Source organism: Octopus sinensis, linkage group LG1 (assembly GCF_006345805.1).
Source record: "Octopus sinensis linkage group LG1, ASM634580v1, whole genome shotgun sequence".
Taxonomy (NCBI): Eukaryota; Metazoa; Mollusca; class Cephalopoda; order Octopoda; family Octopodidae; genus Octopus; species Octopus sinensis.
The window spans coordinates 43,865,360-43,888,417 of NC_042997.1; the positions used below are offsets into that span (position 1 = coordinate 43,865,360).

At 39.7% G+C, this 23,058-nt stretch overlaps 1 protein-coding gene across 4 annotated transcripts in view; it reads right to left on the minus strand.

Annotated features, from left to right (window-relative positions):
• Positions 1-23,058, minus strand: part of LOC115211821 (natural resistance-associated macrophage protein 2) — an 84,241-nt gene that overhangs the window by 21,532 nt on the left and 39,651 nt on the right. For all 4 annotated transcript variants that reach the window (XM_029780532.2, XM_036500599.1, XM_029780539.2 and 1 more), the window contains 6 exons: positions 22,982-23,042; positions 13,881-14,019; positions 11,761-11,916; positions 6,959-7,120; positions 3,236-3,283; positions 219-251 (listed from right to left, as the gene is read on the minus strand). In XM_029780532.2, the coding sequence (XP_029636392.1) occupies positions 219-251; positions 3,236-3,283; positions 6,959-7,120; positions 11,761-11,916; positions 13,881-14,019; positions 22,982-23,042 (599 nt within the window). The remainder of the gene's footprint in view (positions 1-218; positions 252-3,235; positions 3,284-6,958; positions 7,121-11,760; positions 11,917-13,880; positions 14,020-22,981; positions 23,043-23,058) is intronic.

Sequence of the window (23,058 nt, forward strand, 5' to 3'; positions counted from 1 at the left end):
CATGAACACCACCCTGTATATAACTCCAGGTCCCCCTACATGGCCTTGCTTTTTGGTTTTTGAGCCAAAAAATGAACTAACTAACTAACAGTAGAAGCATCTCAAAAAAATCTATACAGCTTACCAGGTTGAAAAAATAACTCATGTTAATATATAGAAAAAAATGGAAATATGTCAAAACTGAATGTTTTTCAATAGAAGTAGAATATTTTACTCACACCACGCAGAATATCAACTTGAGGGTCTGTTGTCTGAAAAGAAAAACATAAGTATTAAAGATAAGAGAACAAGATATCACTATTATTATTATTATTATTATTATTATTGAGTGAGAGAGCAGTACATGCCATCAAAGTGACACTGGGGTAAAATATACAAAGCCCAGTATACCTATCATGATTACCCCTCTGATAAGGGTACACCAGGTACTTGCATCACAACCATGCACAATATGGTGATCTCATATCAAGATAAACAGTGCATTACCTTGCAGGTGGGGTCCAGTTAGAATTTTCTTCAGGTCAATTAGTCCATCCTACTCAAAAGGTCCCTGAATAAGGTTTCTTTATGGATGATGAATGAAACACCCATATTTCCAGAGGTGAATTATTCAAATCCTTAAAGAATCCCTCTCAACACATGGCTATGATGCTCCCCCACTACTTCTGCTCGTGATCAGAGATGCACATATCATCAGCCATTAAGGGACATGCTCAACTGGTTAAGGTCAAACAACTGACAAGCAAATCTGTGGTATTGGGCAGAATATTTGCTGTAGCCCATCTTTTATACCAAGACAAAATAATGTACATGATAACACTTCCAATCAGTTAAGATCAAAAACCATGAGAGTCACTGCCTGGTACTGCATCAGGGCATTCATTGTTATTATTGTTATTATTATTATTATTATTATTATTATTATCATTATTATTATTACTACTTATGGTTGACTTTGCCAGTTATTGTCTTAGGGTTGATAAGATAAGAACCAGTTAATTACTGGAGTCAAGTCAATTACATTGACACCCCTCACATAATAAGAAAACTACTAGTCTTGTGCCAAAATTAGATTAAAAACTATTATTATTATTATTATTATTCATTGTTATTTTATATCTGCATTCCAAGCTAGCATGGGGTGGACAGGTGATTTTTGGTCTCTTAGATGGGTTGGGGTACCACATTTCACACATGACTTTCATTTTAGTTTCTATGGTCAGGTGCCCTTCCTAATACCAACCATTTCACATAGTGTACTTGGGTGCATTTTAACAAGATACCTACACTGGAAGAGTTGTTATGTCTTTAAACAAAACTAAAGGGTTCTCACAACTCTATAACATAGCAAAGAGAACTAAGTACATCTTATTGTGGCATCAGCACTAGAGAGGATGAGAGGATGAGAGTAAGAAGAGGTGGATAAATGATGAGAGTGAATGATGGCCGTTGGTACCAGATGGCCAGTGTGGAACATAGGTAGTATGTTTGAGGTACATAGAGGTCTGATGATGTTCTTTTAAATATATATATACTCCAAGATGGTGATTGCTGTTGAGTAGACTCAGTGAAACCTACAGCAAAAGATATGTAGTACAGGGGTACCAGATCAAGTGGTTAAGGCTAATCCATAAGCCCAGAATCTTGGATACACATATATTAGCCAAGCTGAATTTCATTATATGCTTGCAGTTCTAATCATAGTCAAGCTGTCTTTATTTTCAGGTTTATGGAAGTATGATTGTGTCCTCTTGCCTTGACATCACAAGATTGTAATAAATGAATGTAATTCATTAGAAAATCTGACTCAATAAACTCCATCTGACCTACACAACCATGGGAAATCGAACATTAAAACAATGATGATGATGATGATGAAGATACATATATGTGTATGTATATATATATATATATATATATATATATGTATGTATGTATGTATATATATATCACCATCACGTGACCGACCAGTCCATCAGATGTAGTTACACATCGCTGGTCACAATGCGTTCGCATTGTTTTAGCCTTCGAATGACGCCACCCCGCTGGCTAAGCGAGCAGGCCAACAGAAGAAAGAGTGGTGAAAGATTACAGCAGGGATCACCACCATCCCCCGCCGGAGCCTTGTGGAGCTTTTAGGTGTTTTCGCTCAATAAACACACACAACGCCCGGTCTGGGAATCGAAACCGCGATCCTGCGACCGCGAGTCCGCTGCCCTAACCACTAGGCCATTGCGCCTCCACATATATGTATATATATACCAGTAAATCTAAGTAGTATATAGATCCCAGGTAAATCCTCATGCATGACAGGTAAATCCAAATATCTTTTGGCAGAATTTCTCAAAATTCAGAGTATTTGACAATTGTTGGTTTTATAAGATGAGATCTATAATAAAGATGTAATTTTCTTTATACATATCTTTTTAACACACACACACACACACACACACACAGAGGCTACTTCACCTACGACTAACACTAAATCTATGGGAAATAACTTCACTTCCCCTTGCAAAATGATATAATTTTTCCAGTATGTTTCGCTACACATTTTTCTTCCAACACCAAATCAACCTCGAGTCTATGTACCTCCAGCATTAAAGATAAAAGAGGGTATGTACCCACACACAGAGACGTACACGTTAACCAAACATTCTACTCGCTTGTGTCTCTTCTCTTTCCCCACTGGCACATATATGTATTATGCCAATCTTCTGAATGGAGTCATTATTAGATGGTCATGGCACATTTACTGTAGCATTGTTCAAATTCAACTTTGCATAAAGCTGCCTAAACCTTACAGCTATTGTGCATCTTTATATATAAAAGTGAGGTTGTGTGAGTGTCTGTTTCCTACGATTTAGATTCCTAACTACTCCCACATTTTGCGGTGCAGTTTAACCAAAACCGGGTATCTTATAGTCGTGATTCATATCGAGCCCTTCTGGGTATTAGCGCGCGTCTACGATGAGTCTACGATTTAAAAAAAAATTTACCATCATTTTTTTCCATTTTAATGCATTTTTTCGCTATTATATAAGGGAAGTAACTCTCTAAAAATGTCTACGATGAGTCAACGATTTAAAAAAAATTTACCATCGTTTTTTTTCCATTTTTAATGCATTTTTTGGCTATAACTCTCTAAAAATGCTTATATAGTTATTTCCCTTACAAACCCGAGCAACGCCAGGCGATACTGCTACTCATATATAAAATTAAAGCAAGTACTCACATTAAATTCATGAGCATATGCAATATCATGTTGTATACATTCTTCATACTGAAATAGAAAAATTAAATATTTTCAATAGAATTATTTTTAAAACAATCATAGAGTATGCATGTATGTATGCATGTGTGTGTATGTATGTGTGTGTATGTATGTGTGTATGTATGTATGTATGTATGTATGTAATTGTTTAGCATATACAGAAGGGCTTAGTGAATTTTTGCTTGATTGATTGTAGTGGACTTTTATAACAAGTTATTTTTAAAACAGCAAAATCTGACCCTTAAATGTAGAAAACTAAATATCCCCACAGTGGGATAGTTAGAAAACCCATGATGTAAAGAAAAGGAGAGTGTGTTGTTTTGTGTCATACAAGTGGAGAGCAGAAAAGTTCCTGGTTTTAAGGGTCTTGTGAAAGACTTGGTTGGAGGCCCAACCTTCTTTCTTTTACAGGGCTTAGAAAAACTGAAGGACCGCTGCAATAAGTGTGTGAATCTGAGAGGGGAATCATCATCATCATCATCATCGTTTAATGTCCGTTCTCCATGCTGGCATGGGTTGGACGGTTCGACCAGGGATCTGGGAAGCCAGAAGGCTGCACCAGGCTCCAGTCTTATCTGGCAATGTTTCTACAGCTGGATGCCCTTCCTAACGCCAACCACTCCGTGAGTGTAGTGGGTGCTTTTTACGTGCCACCTGCACTGGTGCCAGGTGAGGCTGGCATCGGCCACGGTCAGATTGGTGCATTTTACGTGCCACCTGCACGGAAGCCAGTCAAGGCGGCACTGGCTTCGGCCACAATTCGGATGGTACCTTTTGTTGAATAAAATCATAATCAACTGATCCTTCTGTATTTTCTTTTACCCAAAGCCAGGAACTTTCAGAAACCCTCGTAGATCTTTTTCAAGGTGTTTAGAACAATGTAAAGAGGAGTTCTAACTGTTATGGAGTCAATGGCTGATGATATCAATTTTTGTTAGTTATAGTATAGTTATTCATATAACCTGACAAACTTCACAGAAATCATCATTATTTAACAATCATTGTCCATGCTGGCATGGATGAGTTGGACGGTTTGATTGGGCTGGCACACTGGAAGGCTGCACCAGGTTCCAGTCTGATTCGGTATGGTCTTCTATGGCTGGATGCCCTTCCTAACGCCAACCACTCCGAGAGTGTAATGAGTGCTTTTATGTGCCACCGGCACAAGTGCCATTTTTGTGATGCTGGGGTGCGTTTATGCGCCACCAGCACAGGTGTTAGTTTGCGTGACACTGGTATCTTCCATGACTGCAATTTTGCTCAGCTTGATGGGTCTTCTTCTCAAGCATGACATAATGCCAAAGGTCTCGGTCATTGCCTCCTTGAGGCCCAACACTTGATAGGAACTCAGCCACTTTGCTCCCATGAGGCCCAACACTCAAAAGAATTTCAGCCACTTTGCTTCTGTGAAGCCCAATGCTTGAAAGGAATTCAGCCCCTTTGCTCCCATGAGGCCCAACACTCAAAAGAATTTCAGCCACTTTGCTTCTGTGAAGCCCAATGCTTGAAAGGAATTCAGCCCCTTTGCTCCCATGAGGCCCAACACTCAAAAGAATTTCAGCCACTTTGCTTCTGTGAAGCCCAATGCTTGAAAGGAATTCAGCCCCTTTGCCTCCATGAGACCCAACGTTCAAAAGAAGTTCTTTACATGCCACCAGCATGGGTCTTCTTAAGCCCAGCAAATCACCAAAGGTCTGTCACAGTCATTGCCTCTGTCAGGCTCAAAGTTTGTAGGTCATGCTTCACCACCTCATCCCATGTCTTCCTGGATCTACCACAGGTTCCCTCCACAATTAGAGATTGGCACTTTTTTTACACAGCTGTCTGCATCCACATGCATTACACGACCATACCAGCGCAGTCGTCTCTCTTGCACACCTCATCTGATGCCTCTTATGCCTAACTTTTCATTCAAGATGCTTACACTGTTGAACATGCACACTGACATTGCACATCCAGCAAAGCATAGAGTCATAGTCCTATGAGAAAATGCCCAACATATTTCAAACTTTTTCCAGTTACTATAATGACACTCAGTTATGATGACAAAAGTTCCAGTTGATCTGATAACGGAACAGCCTGCTCATGCAATTAACACATGAGTGGCTGAGCACTCCACAGACACACGTAACCCTTAAGATAGTTATCAGGGAGATTCAGCCTGACACAGAATGTGACAAGGCTGGCCCTATGAATTACAGGTACCACTCAATTTTACCAGCTGAGTGGAGTGGAGCAACATGAAATAAAGTGTCTTGCTCAAGGACACAACTGGCCATCAGGAATCAAATTCACAACCTTACAATTGTGAGCCAAATACCCTAATCACTAAAGCTACACACCTTCTTATTTCTTTATTGACCACAAGGGGCTAAACACAGAGGGGACAAACAAGGACAGACAAAGGTATTAAGTCGATTACATCAACCCCAGTGCGTAACTGGTACTTAATTTATCGACCCTGAAAGGATGAAAGGCAAAGTCGACCTTGTCGGAATTTGAACTCAGAACATAAAGACAGACAAAATACCTATTTCTTTACTACCCACAAGGGGCTAAACACAGAAGGGACAAACAAGGACAAATAAAGGTATTAAGTCGATTACATCGACCCCAGTGCATAACTGGTACTTAATTTATCGACCCTGAAAGGATGAAAGGCTAAGTCGACCTCGGCGGAATTTGAACTCAGAACGTAACGGCAGACGAAATACCGCTAAGCATTTCGCCTGACATGCTAACGTTTCTGCCAGCTCGCCAGCTACGCACCTTCTGGTTAGTACAGTACAACAGAAACTATCATGGTGCTTCTACTGCTAAGTCAGCCGTCATCTATTTTGTACACAGAATAATTTGTCATCTGTTTGTGTCTATCAACATATTGCATGTCTGTATTATCTTTTGCCAACAATGTGTCCATATCATCTCTTCATTACGGCCAGGTCCCTTACACCTGCAACATGGCCAGTATGAAGCAAAAGGGGTTATCACACAGAAACTTCACTAAGTGGAATGGAAATAGTTTAGGAGTTGGTGGGCAGAAAAACCCCATCTGAAATAAATCAACAGCAGTATTAATCGCCACTGCCGCCGCCACCGACAGTGACGGCGATGAATGTGACAATCCACTCCATGGACCTAATGAAAAATATTCCGGTCAAACCGTCGAAACCTATGTCAACATGGAAAATGATGATGATTTGAAATAGAAGTTAGATAGCCTTGTCACAGGCGCAGGAGTGGCTGTGTGGTAAGTAGCTTGCTAACTAACCACATGGTTCCGGGTTCAGTCCCACTGCGTGACATCTTGAGCAAGTGTCTTCTACTATAGCCCCAGGCCGACCAAAGCCTTGTGAGTGGATTTGGTAGACGGAAACTGAAAGAAGCCTGTCGTATATATGTATATATATATATATGTATGTGTGTTTGTTTGTGTGTCTGTATTTGTACCCCTAGCATTGCTTGACAACCGATGCTGGTGTGTTTGCGTCCCCGTCACTTAGCGGTTCGGCAAAAAGAGACCGATAGAATAAGTACTGGGCTTACAAAGAATAAGTCTCGGGGTCGATTTGCTCGACTAAAGGCGGTGCTCCAGCATGGCCGCAGTCAAATGACTGGAAGAAGTAAAAGAAGCTCTTGAGGTAGAGATGAAAAAAAACTCCAACATTTGCTGGTTACACTTACCACTGTTGTGTTACCGTCCCTTTGACTGAAACCTTCAGCAAAGACGGACACGACAAACAAATTGATGAGGAACGATACAAACAGTGCAATCGCAGCTTCAACGAAATAATACATGTTGGCTTCTTTTACTTTTTTCTTGTTGCTTCTGTCAATATCACGGGACTGGAAAAAACAAAAACAAAAAAAAAAAAAGGACACCAAAATATTAAAAGGGTTACAACAACACCCGTTAAAAATAACAATGAACTGGCAATAGTAAACTGTTAGAAATAGTTGAGTACCAAGTGCCATGCGGTTATTAGTTTCACACCTCTCAGTTTTAAATCTTGTTAAGGCTGTTGCAACTTCAGCAGCATAGACGCAGGAGTGGCTGCGTGGTAAGTAGCTTGCTTACCAACCACATGGTTCCGGGTTCATTCCCACTGCGTGACACACTTTGGGCAAGTGTCTTCTGCTATAGCCCCGGGCTGACCAAAGCCTTGTGAGTGGATTTGGTAGATGGAAACTGAAAGAAGCTTGTCGTATACATACATACATATGTATGTATATATATATATAAATGTATGTGTGTTTGTGTACCTGTGTTTGTCTCCCCAACATTGCTTAACAACTGATGCTGGTGTGTTTACGTCCCCGTAAATTAGCGGTTCGGCATAAGAGACCGATAGAATAAGTACTAGGCTTACAAAGAATAAGTCCTGGGGTCGATTTGCCTAACTGAAAGGTGGTGCTCCAGCATGGCCACAGTCAAATGACTGAAATGAGTAAAAGAGTAATTGTAGTAAGGTACTTTTACACTGATGTTTCCCTGCTGCTATTGGATGGATGATTTGTCACGGTTTGAGTATTTCAGAGTTACTACACTCAAGATGGTTCAAGGGGTAACATCTTGCTTGTTTATTTCACTTTTTGGTATGGTTTCCCTTCTCAATACCAAACACTTTACAGAGTGTGTTGGAAGCATTTTATCATAGCACTTGTACTAGAGAGATTACAAGACTAAGGAATGTTCTCTATACTATGTCGCTGCCATTTGTGCAAAGGCGACATGACCAACAGGGCAAACAGAAGAGAGAGTGATGGCAGAGAAAACCATGGTGAGAGAGTAATAATAATAATAATAATAGTCACCACCACCATCATTTAAAGTCCGTTTTCCATGCTGGCATGGGTTAGATGGTTCGATGGTTCGAAAGGCGGCGAGCTGGCAGAACCGTTAGCACGCCGGGCGAAATGCTTAGCGGTATTTCGTCTGCCGTTACGTTCTGAGTTCAAATTCTGCCGAGGTCGACTTTGCCTTTCATCCTTTCGGGGTCGATTAAATAAGTACCAGTTACGCACTGGGGTCGATATAATCGACTTATTCAGTTTGTCTGTCCCTTCTGTGTTTAGCCCCTTGTGGGTAGTAAAGAAATAGGTTCGATTAGGGTCTGGGAAGCCAGGAGGCTGCACCAGACTCCAGTCTGATCTGGCAGTGTTGTTACAGCTAGATGCCTTTCCTAACGCCAACCACTCCGAGAGTGTAGTGGGTACTTTTTATGTGCCACCAGCACAGGGGCCAGAGGGGGCTGGCATCAACCATGTTTGGATGGTGCTTTTACATGCCACCAGCATGGGAGCCAGTAAAGGCGGTGCTGGTATCAACTACATTCGGATGATGCATTTTACATGCCACCGGCACAGGGGCCAGTCGGAGCGAGGGGACTGGCATCAGTCACAACTACAATTTCCATTTGATTGTGGTTTGATGTTGATGTTGATGTACTTGACTCAGTAGGTCTCCTCAAGCACGGCATGTCACCCTATGATCCAGAGGTACTTTTTGAGTCGGGTGGGATGGTTATGCAACACTGTCATAGGCTACAGCTGTGATCTCATTTTATTTGCCAGCTTTTCTCAGGCACAGCATATCTCCAGAGGTCTCGGTCTTTTGTCATTGCCTGTGAGGCCCAACATTCAAAGGTCATGCTTCACCACCTTATCCCGTGTCCTTATTCCTGGGTTCCTTCCACTGTTTGAGAGTGGCACTTCTTCACAGAGCTCTCCTCATCCATCCGTAGTCCATGACCATACCAGGGCAGACGTCTCTCTTGCATGCAACATCTGATGCTTCTTATGTCCCTCACACTCTGTAGTGTGTGCACACTGACATTACATATCCAGCAGATCATACTAGCTTCATTTCTTTCCAGCCTACACACGCCCTCTGCAGTCACAGCCCATGTTTCAGTGCCATGAAGTATGGCAGTTTATACACATGCATCGTACAAACTACCTTTCACTCCGAGTGAGAGGCCCTTTGTCACCAGTTGGGGGTAGAAGCTTTCTGAACTTTGCCCAGGCTATTCTTATTCTACTGGTAATGCTCTCTGAGCATCCACCCCCTACTACAAACTTGGTCACCTAGGTAACGGAAGCTATCAACTACTTCTGGCATGTGATGAAATCTGTCATCTGAGGATCTGTGGTGTTTATTGCCCCTGTGCATCTGCTGCACTTGAAAGCTATCTTTCCAGTTAATCTTCCTCTGATGTTGCTGCACCTCTTATGTGTCCATAGTTTACACTGGGTACATCTTATGGAGTTTCTACCTACATCTTTTCTACAGATCGAGCAGGGCCATCTACCTGAAGGAGTGTGTGATGTGTTCGCCTTCCTACTTACTAGGACTTTGGCTTCTGCAACATTGACTCTAAGGCCCTTCGATTGTAAACCTTGCTTCCACACCTGAAATTTCTTCTCTAGTTCTGGTAGTGATTCCACTATGAGAGCAAGGTCATCAGCATAGAGAAGCTCCCAGGGGCAACCTGTCCTGAAATTCTCTGTTATTGTCTGGAGGACTATGATGAATAAAAGAGGGCTATGGGCTGATCCTCGGTGAACCCTTACTTCTACCCAAAATTCTTCACTATATTCATTGCCGATCCTTACCTTACTAACAGCATCCCTGTACAGCTCTTATTAACCACTCATCAATCCCAAGTTTCCGCAGCACCTACCAGATAAGGTATCGAGGGGCCCTATCAAAGGCTATCTCCAAGTCAACAAAAGCCAAGTATAGGGGTTTATCTTTGGCTAGGAGTGTGTGATGTGTTTGCCTTCCTACTTACTAGGACCTTGGTTTTTGCGACATTGACTCTAAGGCCCTTCAATTCTAAACCTTGTTTCCACACCTGAAATTTCTTCTCTAGTTCTGGTAGTGATTTTGCTATGAGGGCCAGGTCATCAGCATAGAAGAGCTCCCAGGGGCAACCTGTCTTAATCAAATGGGGGACTAGAGTGATAAAAGAGGGAAGGTGATTCAGGAAAGATTAATGGAAAAAAATTATGTATATATATACATATATATAACTCCATGCTACATGTTTTTTAGGTATCTGAATCTCTGATGTAATAGTTATGCAATAAAGGGTGCTCGGCTTAGCTAATCATCAGGCTGGATTTACCTTCATACTGAAGATTAGCTATTTTGAGCGCTTATCATTGCATAACTATTACATCAGAGGTTCAGCTGGCTAATAAACATATGTAGTATGCATTTTACTAGTTCCATTCCCTCAGTTTGGATTTCTATTCACATTTGTAGCAACTCTAATGAATTAATTAAGCAAACAAATGGGCCAAAAGTTCATTTTATCGATGAAGGCGCGTGGCTCAGTGGCTAGAGCATCGAGCTTACGATCGTGAGGTTGTGAGCTCGAATCCCGGACCGGGCGTGTGTTGTGTTCTTGAGCAAGGCACTTTATTTCACGTTGCTCCAGTTCACTCAGCTGTAGAAATGAGTTGCGACGTCACAGGTGCCAAGCTGTATCGGCCCTTGCCTTTCCCTTGGACAACATCGGTGACGTGGAGAGGGGAGGCCGGTATGCATGGGCGACTGCTGGTCTTCCATGAAACAACCTCCAGACTTGTGCCTTAGAGAGTAACTCTCTAGGTGCAAACCCATGGTCAGTGTCTGACCGAAGGGGGTCACCACCAGGACCCTTTTGCTTGCTGCACAAAAAGGCTTTCAACCTTATAAACCACTAAATCATGCCAATCAATGTAGGACTTTAGCTTTTATATTACAGATGAAAGGGCCAAGTAAATAGAAGACCAAGCTAGTAATTTATAGCTCTCATACTATATATACCAGCAACAGGTTTTTGTGTGTCTGGGACAGGGCCCTTAATTCCATGTACAGGCATTCCTCAACTTTTAAATGATTGATTCTAGTTTCAGCTCACGAGCTGTGGCCATGCTGGGGCACCGCCATTTTAAAAATACTGCTGAGCATTTTGTCCAGTGTGCTAACAATTCTGCCAGCTTGCCACCTCAACTTTTAAATGACGATTTTTTCAACTTTATATCATTTTTTTACAGAAATTAATGGAAAAAAAAACAAACCTCAATTTCAGTTGACTTATCTGACTTATTGTTGGTCTCAGTATTTAAAAGCATAAATTTTTTTTAAATACACCTAAATATTAATACTGAAGTGGAAAATCAAATGAAATACATGTGAAAATATGGACAAAACATTTATCAAAACAAATATGAGCTAATAAATCTTTTAAATGCTTTTTCGTGTTATATTGTTTCTGAGCAAAGTCGCATGTCTTGGAATGAATTACTGACATAAGTTGAGGTATGCTTGTATGTCGTTCCACATAACACTGCGAATGGTGACACATCTTTTTAAGAAATGCCACCATGCCAACTGCCAAGGTTGTGGGAATTTCTCTATCACCCACTAAAATAACATGAAACATAATGTCAGGTATTCAACTGCAACTGTCTACAGCATAACAAAGTCAACTTACCTTAACCAATGCAGAATGCAGGTAAATGTTATGAGGCATGATAATAGCACCAATAATACCAACAGCTTGAATCAACTGTGTAGGACCACAGCCACTACAATAAGGAATAAACAGGCCTTTCAAAATTTCTCCCTGGTTTGGAGCTGCAGCACCATACTGAAGATATAAAGGTGAAATGAAAAGTAAAATGTTGAATCATCTCTCTCTCTCTCTCTCTCTCACACACACACACACACACACACACATATGTATAAATAAATAAATGTATAATTCAAATACTTTTACTTCCGACACATGTTTCGAAGATTTCACTGATATTATTCCAAAGGAATAAATGGTCTAAAACAATGTAATCTTCTCTTCAGGGAAGTGAAGAAATGAAACTCGTCAGTAAGACATTTTAACAGAAAATGATGGATATGTATAGTGATTTACTGAATGTTATTAATATTGTTTGAAAAACATTATATGATATAATGCCAGAAGTAGCCTATAGAAAGAGGAGGGAAATTTTTGTTGTGAATGTTAAATATAAATAGAAAATTAATGTTTAAATTATATATAATTATAGAGATTACTTATATGAACTAAAGGCATGTTTTTGCCAATGTTTACATCGGTATGCACGCTCTATAACCGTGCTTACTAGGGGATTTTTAGAAAAACAAAGAAAACTAGTTCAGAATTACAGAGAAGACAGAATTCCTTGCCTTTGTCATAAGGTATCGGGATTAAGAGAATCAACCAATCTAAATTAAATTGTTCATTGTGGTCTTTTAGATCCCAAATTAATTTACTGAGCCCTATACTGTTACGTTTATTCCTATCCCTAAATGTTGAGTAATGGATAGAAATTTTTTTAGATAACTGTAACAACGTGCTTCCAATGTAAAATCGTACTTTATTATGAGTACTGATTTTACACTGGTATATAGAATTTTTAATTTTAGAGTTACTTGACATAAACTTAATTCTGTTGGAATTGACTTCAGATACAATAACCTTGTTATCAATATTTTTAGAGGGATGGATGGTATTAGCTAAATTAATGTTAGTATTAGTAAATGTATTAATATTTAACAGGTTGTTATGTGAAGAGATAATTTGTAAGAGATTTTTTGTGTTGGAAAAACCAATCTTAACCGTATGTGAATTGATAATAGAGTAATACCTAGAATTCTAGATATGGTGAACATCTCTCAGTTTCTGTCAACCAAATCCACTCATAAGACTTGGCCTGGAGATACAGTGGAAGATTCTTTGCCCAAGGTGTCATGTAGTGGGACTGAACCCAAAACCAGGTGGTTGAGAAGTGAACTTCTTAATCATACAGCCACGTCTGCACCTGTTTCATTCTATAAAATGCACCCACATGGCTTTGGCTGTCCCAAGAGCTGTCATTAAAGATACTTGCCCAAGGTGCCATGAGACTGAATCTGAAACCACAAGGTTGTTAAGTGAACTTCTTTACTATACACCCATATCTGTACCTTATGTGTGAGTATTGACTGATGTCTGAATATTAGCTGGTATTTGAGACAGAATATAGACTGGATATTAGAGTATTTGTTGGCCCTTACAAATAAACAGCAGAGAATATATGGTAATGATAAAGCGGTGAGCTGGCAGAATTGTTAGCACACCAGGAGAAATGCTTAACAGTATTTTGTCTGTTCTTGTGTTCTGAGTTCAAATTCTACCATTGTCAACTTTGCCTTTCATCCTTTTGGGGTTGATAAAGTAAGTACCAGTCAAGTACTGGGTAAGAGTATAAAAAAACTGCACCCTTCTGCAAAGCCATGTCGAGCCAGTGTGACAAGAGTAGGCCCATTAAACCAGTATGATCTCAAACTTACGGCCTTCACAGCAGACCATGTTGGTGGAGAGAAGATGATAGGGCCTTCATCCTGCAGGGGACTAAACGTACGCAATCCAATTCAACGATAAATGAAAGAAAAATTTTAGAAGAAAGCATAGAGATGAAGCAGAATTGTGATGCAAAAAGAGATGCTGTATTGCAGATCCATCCAACCCATGTCAGCATGGAAGAAACAGATGTTAAAAAAAAAAACATCATGAAAGCTGTAACACAAATTAAAATTCAAACAAATATTTCTTACCTCATATCCAAACATTATTGCCATTACTGTGATTAGAAGGCCGAAAAATGCTTCCAGCTTCCTTAGACCATATTTGTCAAGTAGAAGAAATGTGAAAGTGTCAACAATGGTTATAAGAACTCCAGCGTAGAGAGGAAGTCTGGAAAGAAATAAGGCAATAGAAATAATTGAAAGAATAAATTAACAAGATTTAAGATCTTGTAGCTTATTTGAAGCATTAAAATTTAACCCTTTCAATACCAGCCTAGTTGAAACTACCTCTAGTAGTACAAATGTCTTGTTTTCAAAAGTTCTGAATTAAAATCTTTCACCAAACCTTAGTCACAATTTATGTTCCCAACACTAGCTAAATTCTTTGTTATATTTAAAATTAATTGAAAGAAACACAGAGAATCTCAACAGAAATATGGTAACAAATTGGTATCAGAAATATGGTAACAAAGTAAGGTATCATCATCATCATCATCATCATTTAATGTCTGTTTTCCATGCCGGCATGGGTTGAAGCAATAAGGATATAATAAAAGCCACTTAACAATGTAAGAAAATATATTCATCCAATATTTTACCTTTAACTAGCTCTAACCATAGACTGAATAATTTTACATGAGATGCACAGAATAGTGAGGTACAAAGGAAGGAAGGATGGATAGTTAGATGGATGAATGGATGATTGGAGAGATGGAAGGATGGACGAAGTAGCAAGAATAGATGGATGGACAATGCATTTTGATGAATATGGATGAAAAACATAGAAAAACTGGAGTTGGATGGCAGGATGGACAGTAGAGTAATGAGATTGCATGGCTGAATAGATGGGTGGATTGTGTAGTGAGGATGAAGGGATGGTTGCAGGGACATACTAAGTGTAGTGATGATGGATGAATGGACAGTGTCATGTGGTGAGAATGGATAGACAGGGATTAGAGTAGGGGGGAAGAATGGATCAATAAACATTGGTGTAGGTAAGATGAAATGGGTTGCATCATCATCATCATTGTTCGACCGTGGTCGAGACAATGGAATTTACCATGCTACGCCAGACTTCACGGTCCATCATGGCATTACGGAGGTCCTGTTGCTGGATGCCTGTATCCCTGGAGATTACATCAGGGTAGGAGAGTGTGCACCCTCTGGTATTGCGAGTAGATGGCTTCCAGAGGAGAAGAGTAGAAATTACTTCTTTTTCAGCTCTACAACAATGTCCAGCAAACTGGACTCTCCTACCTTTCACAAGAGATGACACAGGTGGTAGTTTCCCATATATTTGCATTTTGGTTGGATGGCGCTTCCACGAGAGATTTTGAGCTCTCATAAGGAGGCGAGTGTAGGTTCCATCCAACCGCCTCTCAAGCTTCTTTGATAACGTCCAGGTTTCTGAGCCATATAGTAGAATTGGTTCGACTGTGGCTTTGAAGATTTCAAGTTTGAAGTCTCTACTTAGATTTGATGACCAGATCTTATGGGTTGCAGTATTCAGCTTCTTCAATAAACTTGGGAAGGTCAAGATGTTCATTAAAATTTTATTGATGATCTATAACTGCAGACAGCTAAGTACTGCTTCTTGACTCCATAAGCTAGTCATAGTTTCCATTAAACAGTTTTCATAGAAACAGTAACATCTGCACTCTGGTAATATCTGAAATGCTTTAAGGCGGTGAGCTGGCAGAACCGTTAGCACGCCGGGCAAAATGCATAGCCATATTTCGTCTGCCGTTACGTTGTGAGTTCAAATTCCGCCGAACTCGACGTTGCCTTTTATCTTTTTGGGGTCGATAAATTAAGTACCAGTTACGTACTGGGGTCGATATAATCGACTTAATCCGTTTGTCTGTCCTTGTTTGTCCTCTCTGTGTTTAGCCCCTTGTGGGTAGTAAAGAAATAGGTATTTCGTCTGTCTTTACATTCTGAGTTCAAATTTTGGCTAGGTCGAGTTTGCCTTTCATCCTTTCGGGGTCGATAAATTAAGTACCAGTTGCATACTGGGGTCGATAAATTAAGTACCAGTTGCGTACTGGAGTCGATCTAATTGACTGGGCCCCCTCCCCCAAAATTCCAGGCCTTGTACCTAGAATAGAAAAGAATATTCAAAATGCATTTTAATAAATGAGATTTTCACAGACAAGTATGTGTTAATGCATTTATAACAAGCAAATGTTGCAATCTATGTACAACTTGTTGCATTTTACATATTCAGTAGTGTACTCTGCAATTACTAAGATATTAGTTGGTATTTCTAGCTGGGTATTTTGCTGTGCTGTGAACAGCAGCCTGTGTATTGAACATATAGCTTCTGTAAGAAGCTATCTCTCTCTCTCTCTCTGTATATATATATATATATATATATATATATATATATATATATATATATATATAATAAACAGAACACAAAGGATATCACAGTACACGTGTTTCTAGCTTTATAAACAATCCATTATTACATCAGTGTATTATTGATATAAAAGATGGTTTAAAAGCTCTCTTCAACTGCAAACATTGTTAGTCCAAAGATTACCATCACAATAAAAAGTACATGCACTTTTACCCATTATAATAGGTTTATCATATCTCCTTGAAAAAAATATATTTGTATAAAGGTTCATAAGATTATTATAATGGGTAATACTACGTGTACTTTTTATATTGTGATGTAATCTTTGGACTAACAATGTTTGCGGCTGAAGAGAGCTTTAAACCATCTTTTATATCAATAATACACTAATGTAATAACAAATTGTTTATAAAGCTAGAAACACACGTACCACGATATCCTTTGTGTTCTGTTTTTAATTTATGTTTGATATATTCTCTCACCTCTGCCACTATCTGGCATATACAGGTGCTTACACTTATCAAGTATTCACTCTAAACTTACAGTACCTATATATATACACACACACACACACACAATCTTCATGATCATCATCCTTACTGCATCCCTTTAACTGCATCAGGTTCCAGTCTGATTTGGCTTGGTTTTTGCGGCTGGATGCCAACCACTTTACAGTGTGTGCTGGGCGCTTTTAATATGGCACTGACCAAGCACACAACTCTTATAGGCCAATCTTCTTCACCAAGGAATGTGACCTTGACACTTCTTCTATGGAGAACAGGTCTTCTTGAGGACAACCAGGCATCAGGTATCTTGGTCCTTTGTCATATCATCTGACAGGTCATCCTTCAGTACTTCATTCTACATCTCCTTAGGTCTCCCTCTTTCATGAGTTTCGTCAACTTTGAGTGAACAATACTTCTTTATAGAGCTGTCAGCATCCATCTGCATCACATGATCAAACCAGCACAGTCTTCTCTCTTGCACACTGCATCTAATTCCTCTTATGCCTAACTTCTCTCTCAATACACTAACACTCTGCTGAACATATAAACTTACATTACACATCTTACAGAGCATACTAGCTTCATTCCTCTCTAGCCTTCATATGTCCCCTGCATTCAGGGCCCACAATCACATTAGATTTACTGAAATTAGGAATAATGAAGTAACAGGTATTCTGGAAATTTCCTTTATAAAAAGAAAAAAAATGCAAGGAACCTCCAGTGAGATCAATGGCAACCTCTCTGGCACCGGTGTTAAGAAGAGAACCAAGCTGTAGAAACCATGCCAAAAGCTAAACACATGAACAAGATGTGGTCCTCTGATTCATAGTGGAGGGCAGGCCTGGCCTGTCCATGCCAGCATAGAAAGCAGATGTAAAATGAAGATGACAATGATGATGATAATGACAATTTTTACATCTTGTTTGACTGTATTCTTATATAGATTTATAGGCATCCATTTGTACTGAATGATGTGGAGCTTCTTCATGTGAATGATACTACTTTGCTACATATATTTTCAACATGACTCAACACATTCCCATTCAATGACTGGTACATGACCCTTTGTTTTCTGTATGTATGCCTGGGAAAAGTCATGCTCTACTTCATTGAAATATAGGTATATATGCAGGAAAGAATTAAGTAAAAGAAAGTAGTATTGAAGTAAAAGAAACAGTCAAACAGATCAAAATGCATATAAATTTTTCAAAGAACATATAGCCATCTTATGATGAATTTATTCCCTTTTTAAAGAGTGAATTTAGTTTGTGAAGCTGTTGATGAATTTAAATATGATAGAAAGAAAATAATCATTCAGCTACTTTTCTGAAGTAATTGAATGAAGGAAACCAAGGTAGACGGTGCCTGTGAGTTGTCTAGGCTACCTGTGTATTGGGTGAGAGCTGAAGGTAAAAACAATCAATGATTTGGTTGGTTGATAGGTGGATGGATAGGTAGATGGGTGGGAGGATAGGTAGATGGGTGGGAGGATAGGTAGGTAAGTGGATCTTTTAAAAGAAGTAGCTTACTACAATATTATCTTCATCTTTTACTTATTTTAGTAATTTGACTGTGACCATGCTAAGACCCCGCCTTGAAGAGTTTTAGTCAAACAAATTGACCCCAGGACTTATCTTTTTTTAAGCCAAGTACTTATTCTATCAGTCTTTTTTATCGAACCACTAAGTTACAGGGATGCAAACACACAAACACTGGTTAACAAGCAATGGTAGAGGGGACAAACACAGACAAAAAGACACACATAAATATATACATTATAGATTCAAAATTCATCCAAGGATAGGACCACAGGCCATAGGTCCCTGATCCAATTCAGGATCACAACATATAAACACACTGCAACACAATTACTTTTCCTCAACAGGCCCTGCTCTTTTTAATATTGTCTCGAAACAGATCAAAAAAGAAAAGGATCCCATTACCTTTAAATGGAATCTGGACAATTTCTTCAAGGAATACCGGATAAGCCACTTATTCCTGGATACAACTCACTCAACAAGAACTCCCTACTCAAATTGACCGTGATACCAGAAAACTTGACTTAAAAAGGATTTAACTAATCCTATCAGGCAGTGCTATTAGGTTAGATATGGCCAGGACCAATCTTTGGTCAAAACATATCTAAGTTATCTAAGTATATCATAGTAAGTAGGAAGGCAGACAAATCACAAATCCCTTCAGGCAGACAAATCACTGCTCGATCTATAGAAAAGGCATAGGTAGAAACTCCATAAGATACACCTGGTGTAAGCTTTGGACACATAAAAGGTGCAGCAATATCAGAAGAAGATTAATAGGGAAACTAGCTTTTGTATGTGGAAGATACATGCAATGTCAGTGTGCATGTTCAGCAAACTGTAAGCATCTTGAGACAAATGTTAGTCAAAGAGGCATCAGGTGTGGTGTGCAAGCGAGACGGCTGCCCTGGTATGGTCATGGACTACGGATGGATGAGGAGAGCTGTGTGAAGAAACAGTGGAAGGAACCCATGGAAGAAGTAGACCCAGGAAGACATGGGATGAGGTGGTGAAGCATGATCTTTAAACTTTGAGCCTCACAGAGGCAATGACTAGTGACCGAGACCTTTGGCAATATGCTGTGCTTGAGAAGATCCATCAAGCCAAGTGAAATTGTAGTCATGACTGACTATATTGGTGTCATACAACAGGCACCCATGTTGGTGACATGTAAAGAACACCGTTTAAGCATTGGGTCCTGCAGAGGCAAAATGGCTGAGATCCTTTTGAGCATTGGGCCCTGCAGAGGCAAAATGGCTGAGTTCCTTTCAAGCATTGGGCCCTACAGAGGCAAAATGGCTGAGTTCCTTTTGAGCATTTGGTCTCATGGAGGCAAAGTGGTTGAGTTCCTTCCAAGTATATTTATCCTGCATCTGTTTCCACAGAACAACTCTCATGAGTTTGACTACAGTTACAAATTAACTGCATGATTTTCTAAGTGTAACCTATTGTACTTGATACACTCAGTGTACCTGTATTTGACATAAGGTTTTATGGCTCCTTTTTTTATATATATATATTTTTTACTTGTTTCAGTCATTTGAATGCAGCCATGCTGGAGCACCACTTTGAAGGGTTTTAGTGAAACAAATCGACTGCAGGACTTTTTTTTTTTGGCTTTTTAGCCTAGTACTTATTCTAACGGTCTCTTTTGTGAAACTGCTAAGTTACAGGGATGTAAACACACCAACACTGCTTGTGGGACAAACACAGATACAATGACACACACATAGATATTATATTATATACATGTATATATATATGTATATATATATGTGTATATACATATATGTGTATATCATCATCATCGTTTAACGTCCGTTTTCCGCACTAGCATGGGTTGGACGGTTCGACCGGGGTCTGGGAAGCCAGAAGGCTGCACTAGGCTCCAGTCTGATCTGGCAGAGTTTCTACGGCTGGATGCCCTTCCTAACGCCAACCATATATATATATATATCATCATCATCATCATCATCATCATATTTAACATCCGGCGTCAATGCTGGCATGGATTGGATGGTTTGATCAGAGCTAGCAAACTGGGGGAGTTGCACCAGACTCCAGTCTGATTTGGCAGGGTTTCTACACTTGGATGCCCTTCCTAATTCCAACGCCATTAGAGTGTGGTGTGTGCTTTTATGTGGCACTGCACATAATAAATATATATACACACACACACACACACACACTGTTTCTTTCAGTTTCTGTCTACTAAATCCATTCACAAGGCTTTGTCAGCCTGGGGCTATAATTGAAGAGACTTGCCTAACGTGCCATGCAGTGGAACGGAACCCAGAACCATGTGGTTGAGAAGCAAGCTCTTACCACACAGTCCCTATTTACTTCCCGGTATAAGTTTTCAGTTCACAATTAGAACTCATCAAAGTTAGAAGACTGAATAAACGTTGTCTTCCTTCAAACTCTGATTTCTTAAGTGATTTTTATAAAACATATTTTTGTAGGTCATTCGAAGAGTTATGATGGCTGGGAAATTGATGAGATAGAATCACCATAGTCAAAAGTTCACACCTTGCTCTTTCTATTATACTGTGTCTTTATAGCCAAAATACTAAAGTACAAAATAGAGCCCTAATCACCATAGCCAAAAGTTCACACCTTGCTCTTTCTATTATACTGTATCTTTATAGCCAAAATACTAAAGTACAAAATAAAATTATAATATTTAGCCTATTGATAGATAACATAACAGATACTACATCATCATCATCATCATTATCATCATTTAGCATCCGCTTTCCATGCTAGCATGGGTTGGACGGTTCAACTGGCGGCGAGCTGGCAGAAACGTTAGCACGCCGGGCGAAATGCTTAGCGGTATTTCGTCTGCGTTACGTTGTGAGTTCAAATTTCGCCGAGGTCGACTTTGCCTTTCATCCCTTCGGGGTCGATAAATTAAGTACCAGTTACGCACTGGGGTCGATGTAATCGACTTAATACCTATGTCTGTCCTTGTTTGTTCCCTCTGTGTTTAGCCCCTTGTGGGTAATAAAGAAATAGGTTCAACTGGGGTCTGTGAAGCCAGAAGGCAGCATCAGGCCCAGTCTGATCTGGCAGTGTTTCTACGGCTGGATGCCCTTCCTAACGATGAATATGTCCCAGAAACAGTATTAACAGAAATGAGGTATAAATTCTGCATGAGCCTAATGAGGAGAAACTGGAAGACGGATAGAGATGGGTGATGTGACTACAGCTCAAGAAATAAAGGGCTTAAGGATTCCAGAACCCTATGACATACATGAATGAAATCTTCAAATGCAACATGGACTTTAAGATCAAGACATCTAGAGTTATGAATGAAACAAAGAACCTTACATGAGAAGTGGATGGGCATTCTTAAAAAATCTATGAACGCCTGTCACTGGCAAAGTTTTGAGCAGGAGCAGAGTCCAGCCAAATAGTAGATAGCATGATGATGATGTGATAACAGAGTGGCAAGCCTAGAATGAAGATAAAGAAAAGAGGCAGCAGAAAGCTAGATCTAATGTTAACTGTCACACTTATCTAGCTAGAAGAGAAGCATGTATGTTAATTGACAATTAAACGAATGTATGCTAATGATAAGTTAATTAGAGGATCAGAGAAAAGTAATAAGAAATATAAATATAGTGGAATGGAAGAAACTAGAATGTCATAGGAGAGAAATGTCTGAAATAATCTCCACCAGACTAATTTCCCAACCAGTTTGGCTGATATCCAACTGGATATTCTAAGGGTCAATGCTTATCAGAAATATGGGAATGCTGATGGAATTCTAGAGAGTTGAAACCCTGGGAAAGAAGGATATGGAATAGTACCAGTACAATATTTGGGGAGGCCTGTCTTTCATCTCATCATTAATAAGAATTTTTTTGGAAGCACTCCGTCGGTTACGACGACGAGGGTTCCGGTTGATCCGAATCAACGGAACAGCCTGCTCGTGAAATTAACGTGTAAGTGGCTGAGCACAATAAGAAATATAAATATAGTGGATGGAAGAAACTAGAATGTCATAGGAGAGAATGTCGAAATAATCTCCACCAGACTAATTTCCCAACCAGTTTGGCTGATATCCAACGGATATTCTAAGGGTCAATGCTTTCAGAAATATGGGAATGCTGATGGAATTCTAGAGAGTTGAAACCCTGGAAAGAAGATATGGAATAGTACCGTACAATATTTGGGAGGCCTGTCTTTCTCATCCCTTAATAAGAATTTTTTTGAAGCACTCCGTCGGTTACGACGATGAGGGTTCCGGTTGATCCGAATCAACGGAACAGCCTGCTCGTGAAATTAACGTGTAAGTGGCTGAGCACTCCACAGACACGTGTACCCTTAACGTAGTTCTCGGGGATATTCAGCGTGACACAGAGAGTGACAAGGCCGGCCCTTTGAAATACAGGTACAACAGAAACAGAAACAGGAAGAAAGAGTGAGAGAAAGTTGTGGTGAAAGAGTACAGCAGGGATCACCACCTGCCGGAGCCTCGTGGAGCTTTTAGGTGTTTTCGCTCAATAAACACTCACAACGCCCGGTCTGGGAATCGAAAAGAGAATATGATACAAGAATGTTGTAAGTGGGTCTGGATGATGCTCAAGGGATTTGGTTGTCATGTACCATTGCAGGATTTTTTCAAAGAAGATGAGTTCAAGAAAACATATCAAGTAAAGTTGCACATAGATACACACACAAATTTATTGAATGAATTATTTAACTTTTCTTACTTACTTTTCATTTGAAAGTAAATAAAGGGCTGTTGCCGTTCCTATGACTTCCTGCATATCTGAACCTGAAATATTTATTAG